The 7500-nt window shown below is 47.8% G+C and overlaps 1 protein-coding gene across 2 annotated transcripts in view; it reads left to right on the top strand.

Moving 5' to 3' along the window:
* LOC126988059 (uncharacterized) overlaps positions 1 to 7500 on the top strand; it is a 107480-nt gene that overhangs the window by 82508 nt on the left and 17472 nt on the right. For both annotated transcript variants that reach the window (XM_050845862.1, XM_050845861.1), the window contains one exon: positions 121 to 334. In XM_050845862.1, the coding sequence (XP_050701819.1) occupies positions 121 to 334 (214 nt within the window). The remainder of the gene's footprint in view (positions 1 to 120; positions 335 to 7500) is intronic.

The following is a 7500-nucleotide window of genomic DNA, read 5'->3' as shown; positions in this document are numbered from 1 at the left end:
TCTTTTCTTTCCTTCCCTTCCCTTCCCTTCCCTTCTCTACCTCTCCCCTTAGCAACCCATCCCTCGGTCCCTCACAAACAGCCAGTCTTTCATCTCACCCTCTGTCCCTTCCTCCTGCAGGTCTCATCCTCCTGTGCCGCCGTAACGCTGTGGGTCCCGTCTACGTGAGCCCGCCTGTACTCACCACCAGCTTCCTCATCATCTACTCCCTCAACCTGCTGGCCAACATCGCCTGGCTCTTCCTGTGGGACAACGAGCTCCTCATCTACTCCTCGGCGGTGCTCTGGTTCATCTGCCTCACCAACTGGATCGCCCTCGGCCTGCTATATGGAAGGTAAGGAGATGGAGAGTCAGATGCGCTTTGAAGTCTATATGAGGGTACTGGATGCTGTGTCTAGTAGGGTGAAGAGGGTCGAATGCTCTTGTTCATCTGCCTCACCAACTGAATCGCCCTCGGCCTGCAATATGGAAGGTAAGGAGATGGAGGGTCAGATGCGCTGCCCACTGACCACTCGACCACCGGCTTGCATCTAACGAGTTTACATCTAACGAATTCCATGCATCTGACGAGAGTTTTAGATCCGTATTACTCGTTCGATGCGATATTTAGGTGGGGAAAATTTTTTGAAGAGAAAAACTCGCACACACACACACACACACACACACACACACACACACACACACACACACACACACACACACACACACATATATATAAATTCATGCAGTGCTATATTGTCATCCTCGCACGCCTCAGCACTCATTCGTGTCAATGTTTTTGTGCCGTTGATGAAATATACGAGAAAAAAAAGAGGTAACATTCAGACCGTCAGGCAGATAATTATGTCAACGAACTAGTGATTGCAATAATGTGCGTGTGTGTGTGTGTGTGTGTGTGTGTGTGTGTGTGTGTGTCATAAGGGGGTCGCTGTATTCCGTTATAACGTTGATGTTCTCTTAATTACATTTAAATTACTATAATGACGGAGTGCCGGGCAAGTGCATGGAGGAGGAGGAGGAGGAGGAGGAGGAGGAGGAGTAGGAGGAGGAAAGAACGGGAGGGAAAAAGCAAGCAGGAGAAAGGAGGAGGAGAAGGAGAGAATAAAGATGAGGATGAAGAAGAAAGGAGATGGGAAGAAAGGAGGAAAATACGGAGAAGAAAAGAAGACAGAATAAAAGAGAAAGGGAGAAGTAAACGACAGGAAGGAGGAGAAAGGGAGAATAAAAATTAAGAACAAGAAGAAAGGAGACGAGGAGGAAGAAAGGAAGATAATAATAAAAAAATGAGAAAGAGACGGAATGAAGGAAATGGAAAGAGGAGAAAGAGAAAGGAAGGAGACGGAGAGATTAGAATAAGCAAGCAGATGTGAGGAGAAGGAGAAGAATGAGATGGAATAAAGTAGATGGAGAGAGAGAGAAAGAGAGAGAGAGAGAGGAAGGATGACACGGGAAGGAAAAACAGAGTAGGAGGCATGAAGAGGAGGAGGAGGAGGAGGAAGAGAAGGAGGAGGAAGGAGCCCCAGAACCCTCCCTCTCATCCCTTCATCCTTCCAGCTCTTGATATCAACTTTATTTTCATCTCTCTTATTCACGCGTCAACTTTGACCTAATATATATTCAGTCGGAGCCATGTTGAGTTTTCGACATTTATTTATTCATTTATTTTGCTTTTTAATTATCTTGAGAGCGCTGTTGGTCCTTCCTTCATTCGTTCTCTCTATCGCTTTTTCTTTCTCTCTATTTGTCTGTTCATTTGGTTCTTCCTTGCTTCGTTTTGTTCCTTTCTATCTTCTGTTTCTTCTTTCCATCTTTCTATTTCTATTTTTTTCTGTCGCTTCCTTCCTCGCTTCTCCTTCTTTTTCTCTCCTTTTGTCTTCATCTATTTATCTATCTATCTATCTACCTATCTATCATTCTCTCGCTCGCTCTCGTTTCTCATCCTCTCAAAAAATCAGAAGAAAAAAATGATTGCGAGCCTTTGCAGAGATTTTTAACAGCAGCATCAAAATTTTGCACATCAGAAAAGTGCACAGCGCGCGTCGCCTGCCCCTGTTGCCTGTTGCCCTTGGACGCTGTGAATTAACTTACGAATTTGCATTAGGTTTTTTTTTTTTATATGCAGCTGGATTTTTAAAGACAAGCGAAAAATTACGAAATTACTCAAAACTTCAAACTTGCAGCGATGGAAACACGACGACAAGCGTTCATTAGCAGAGCACGGAACTTACTTTACACTGAACTTGTTGCGTGACGTCAACGTTCAGAGTGACCAATCAGTGACCAGGAATTCTCTTTTTTTCTTATACATTTCCCTCTTCCTCTTTCTCTTATTCCTCTCCTTCCTTTCTCTTTCTCTTCTTTCCACCTCCTTCATTCCTTCTTCATATCCTTCTTCTTTTTACTTTTTCTCTCAGTTTTCTTTTTCCTTTCTCTTTCTTTTTAATTCCCTCTCCTCCTCCTCCTCCTCCTCCTCCTTATCCTCCTCATTTCTTCTTCATATCCTTCTTTTTTTACTCCTCTCAGTTTTCTTTTCCTTACTCTTTCATTTTCATTCCCTCTCCTCCTCCTCCTCCTCCTCCTCCTCCTCTTATCCTCCTCATTTCTTCTTCATATCCTTCTTTTTTTACTCCTCTCAGTTTTCTTTTCCTTACTCTTTCTTTATCATTCCCTCTCCTCCTCCTCCTTATCCTCCTCCTTCTCAGTCTCCTCTTTTCTTTCTCTCTCTCTCTTCTCTCCACCTCCTTCATTCCCTTTCCTTTCCTCCTTATCCTTCTTCCTTCCTGTTCTCTCCTTCCTTCAGTCTCGTTTTGGGGGTGAACAATCTGTAGAGATCTTAAAAAAACATCCTTAGCCTTGACATTTCTTAACATATAGCGGCAAATATATACGCAAGACAGGATATAGTTTTAAATCTAGGCATACTTTTTTTATTACACCGAAGGACACAGACATTTCAAGGGCAAAAAGTAAAAAAGAATAAAAAGGAAAGTGTCGTAAATCACTATTTGACAAAGGACAAAGTAGTATTAGTATTTCCTAGTATATTCAAATGCCATCAAAATAAGTCCATTAGTAACCATTAGGACCCATTACAACGTAGGTGTGAATATATAAACACGAGAACTTACATTGAATACTCTCTTCACGTACATAAACTCCCTATCCAAGAAAATATCCCTAGAGAATTATATCCCTACAAATCCCTCCTCCACTCACACCTCGCCGGCCTTGATTACTCGGCCCCAGGTAACGTCCAGTGATAATTAAGGCGTTTCCGGAAATCCAGGTAAGGACCGAGGTGATGAACGTAGCAAGGGGAGGAGGGAGGGAGTGAGAGAGATTTACATAGATTTACATAGATATTCAGACCTCATACACGAAACCGGGAGAGATTCAGAGGAAAAGCGGAACAGGATAAATGAGAGAGAAAAATAAAGATAGAAAATAATAAATAATAAAAAAAATGATAACAACCAATAAGAGAATGAACAGAGAAAGAAATAAAGAAAATGACAATAAAAATAAAGAAAAATATAGAAATCCAGTAATAGAATGAACAGAGAGAGAGAAAATGTAATTACCTTCGCCTGCAAGTCTCGTCGTCGCGTATAAGAGCCTGAGGGCGGGACACACACACACACACACACACACACACACACACACACAGAGGCCCAGTGTGTGTGTGTGTGTGTGTGTGTGTGTTCAGGTCACCCACCGCTACGCCCAGGCCCGCAAGGGAGTTATTAATTTGAGCTCCGTTGCTGTTTTCTTTTTTTCTTTCTTTCTCGCTTCCTCCTCTCTCTCTCTCTCTCTCTCTCTCTCTCTCTCTCTCTCTCTCTCTCTCTCTCTCTCTCTCTCTCTCTCTCTCTCTCTCTCTCTCTCTCTCTCTCTCTCACTATCTATCTATCTATCTATTTTTTATCGGCCGTTATTTTCTGTGTTTTCTGATGTTATTTTCTTTCGGCAATAAATATAACAGAAAACAACTCCAAAAGAAAACTCATCTCTGAGAATTATAGGAGGGATGCCGAACGCGATCAAAGTCAGGTCCAATGTCTACCAGCAGGTCGCGGAGGTTGGTGTCACTGCGTTGCCCCTCGTCAGTACAGAAGGCTGCGTGGGGCGGGGCGAGGCAAGGGAGGGAACGAGGCAGCTGGCGCGCTCCTGTTCCCCTTGGCACTTCCTATTAGCCAGCCTCCAGCCTTGTTCCAGCCGCCCCTTCCTGATGTCACTCCTCCCTCTCCAAGTATCTTCCTCTCCCCTTCTCTCTTCTCTTCGCTGCTGTCTCTGCCTCTTACCCTCTTTCCTCATTACCCCTGGCCCTAACTGCCTTCCTAAGCCTACCCCTGCCCCCCGTTTGCCTTCCTAAGCCTACCCCTTCCCCTAACTGCCTTCCTATCCCTACTCCTGCCCCTGTTTGCCTTCCTAAGCCTACCCCTGCCCCTGTTTGCCTTCCTAAGCCTACCCCTGCCTCAGTTTGTCTTCCTAAACCTACCCCTGCCCCCGTTTGCCTTCCTAAACCTACCCCTGCCCCCGTTTGCCTTCCTAAGCCTACCCCTGCCCCCGTTTGCCTTCCTAAGCCTACCCCTGCCCCCGTTTGCCTTCCTAAGCCTACCCCTGCCCCCGCTTGACCCCCTGACCTTACCCTCTCCCGCCCTTCTTCACGATTTCCAGTTCTCTCCCTTCCAGCCTCCCTGCCGCCAAGCTTGCTCCCTTCACCCCTCTGCCCCTGTCTCCCTACCCACGTCTACCTCCCTTCCGTATCTTCCTACCCTTGTCTTCCTCCTCCTCCTCCTCCTCCTCCTCCTCCTCCATCCCCAGTACTCCTTCTCCTTTCCTGGTCATTCCCAAGCTTTCTCTCTCCCACAACTTTCTCCATTTCTCCGTCTCTTTTCTTACGTTTGTCCCCCTTCCCACCCCTTCCTGTCCCTGCCTCAAGCCTGTCCATCCCCCTCCCTTCCTCCCTTCCTCTTAGTCCCCTTCCAGTCCAGCGCCTTTCTCTCCCTGTCTCTGTTCTTAGGTTTACCCCCCTTTCCCGCCCTTTTTGTTCATCCCCCTCCCTTCCTTCCTCCCTGTACCCTTAAACTCCCTTTCCCTCCCTGTCTCTCCCTTTCTGCTTGCCTATACTCTGTCTCCTGTCGCTTTCTCCCTTGATTCTTCTCCCTCCCCCCTCTCCCTCTCTGGTCCTAGGCTAACCACCCTCCTCAATTCTCCCCTTCTTCTCCTTCCTTCTTCTTTTTCTCTTTTCCTACGCTGTCTATCCTCTCCCCATCCTTCTCTCCCCCCACAAGCTTTACCCCTTCCCCATTTTTCCTCCCCATCTCCTTCACCCAAAATCTTCCCCCCTTCTCCCTCCCTCCCCCGTGTTTCCCCAGCCTACCCCGCCTCAGCCACCAGCCTACCCCGGGGCGACACTTAACATAGCTGGGCATCGTGTATCTCTCTCTCTCTCTCTCTCTCTCTCTCTCTCTCTCTCTCTCTCTCTCTCTCTCTCTCTCTCTCTCTCTCTCTCTCTCTCTCTCACTTTTTCTCTCTTTTGCTTGCTTTTTCCTTTTCTCTCTCTCTCTCTCTCTCTCTCTCTCTCTCTCTCTCTCTCTCTCTCTCTCTCTCTCTCTCTCTCTCTCTCTCTCTCTCTCTCTCTCTCTCTCTCTCTCTCTCTCTCTCTCTCTCTCTCTCTCTCTCTCTCTCTCTCTCTCTCTCTCTCTCTCTCTCTCGTATGCAGGGCAGGGTCACTGTGGCCTACCCGTGTCCTCCCTCAGGCGTCTTGTAGCTCTGTGTATTCTCTTCCTGTCTCCTCCTCCTCCTCCTCCTTCTGTGTTTTCATATCTTTCCCTCATACCGACTTTCTAGCCTCCTCCTCCTCCTCCTCCTCCTCCTCCTCCTTCTTCCTTCTACCTTTCTGTGTTATTCCTATTCTAGTCTTATCCTCCTCTCTTACTCTGTTTTTCTGCTTTCTCCTCCTCCTCCTCCTCCTCCTCTTCGTCCTCCTCCTTCAACTTCTCTCCATGTTTTACTTCTGACCGTGTTGTGTACGTGTTCTTTCTTCGCCTTGGTCAGGTTCTCTTCATGTTGACTTCTTGTAGGTCCAAAATGTTCCTTCTCCTCGTCCTGCTCATGATAATAGTTAATAACGGTAATAACAGTGATTGTAGTGTGGATAGAAATAGATGTAAGGGAGGGAGGTGGACGGGGCTCACTAAAATAGAGCTATATTGGGATGAATGTGATAATGGAAGTGAGAAGTGGAATTAGAATTAATGAAAAAAGAGAATCAGTGTGTGTGTGCGTGTGTGTGTGTGCGTGTGTGTGTGTGTGTGTGTGTGTGCGTGTGTGTGTGTGTAGGGTGGGGTTGGGGGGGGGTAGCCTTATCCTTGCCTATCCTTGCCTTCCCTTGTGTTACGAGTTCTCTCTCTCTCTCTCTCTCTCTCTCTCTCTCTCTCTCTCTCTCTCTCTCTCTCTCTCTCTCTCTCTCTCTCTCTCTCTCTCTCTCTCTCTCTCTCTCTCTCTCTCTCTTTGTCTCCGCGGCTTCCCTCCCTCTCTTCTGCATCTTTCATCAGTACTGTCACGGTGTCAATGCCCTTGCTGCCCCTCCCTTCCCCTCTCCCTCTCCTTCCCTTCCCCTTCACTATTCCTGCCCCTTCCCTACCCACCATACCCTCACAGCCTCTACTCCCCCCTCCCCTCCTTCCCCACCCCCTGTCCCCTCTTCCTTCCCTTCCCCCTCAGCGCCTTCCCTCCCTTCCCCTCCCTTCCCCCATACCCTAAAAGCCTTTACTCTCCCTCCCCTCCTTCCCCATTCACTTCTCCTTCCCCACCCCCCTCTCTCCTCTTCCTTCCCTTCCCCTTTAATACTCCATTCTCCCCTCCCTTCCCCTCCCTTCCCCACAGACCTTCACAGCCTCTCCCCTCCCTCCTTCCTTCCTTCCCCTCCCCTTCTCCCTTCCTCCTTCCCCACAGACCTTCACAGCCTCTCTCCCCTCCCCTCCTTTCCCTTCCTTCCCCTCCTCCTTCCCCTCCCTTCCCACAGACCTTCACAGCCTCTACTCCCCTCCTCCCCTTCCCTTCCCCTTCCTTCCCCTTCCCCTTCCCCACAGACCTTCACAGCCTCTACTCCCCTCCCTTCCCTTCCTCTCCCTTCCCTTCCTCTTCCCCTTCCCTTCCCCTCCCCTCCCTCCCCTCCTTCCCCAGACCTTCACAGCCTCTACTCCCCCTCCCCTCCCTTCCCCATTCACTGCTCCTTCCCCGCCCCCCTCTCCCGCCCCTTCCTCCATGTGGCAAAGGTTTAGCTGTCCTGTCAAACTCGTTGCATATTTAATCACTCCCGCCATAGTGTCGCTCTATCTTGAAGTCATTGTTGTTTTAAGAGATTGTATTTTTATAATGTATCTTTAAATCGTCGCATCTATATCATTGTATCATTAATTAGTTGTATTTTTGGCATTGCATCTAAGTAGCTCCGTCTTTAAATTATTGTATCTTCATTTTTGCATCTTTTAATTC

This window comes from Eriocheir sinensis, chromosome 67 (assembly GCF_024679095.1).
Source record: "Eriocheir sinensis breed Jianghai 21 chromosome 67, ASM2467909v1, whole genome shotgun sequence".
NCBI classification, from domain to species: Eukaryota; Metazoa; Arthropoda; class Malacostraca; order Decapoda; family Varunidae; genus Eriocheir; species Eriocheir sinensis.
This window is presented reverse-complemented; position numbering and strand designations above follow the sequence as displayed.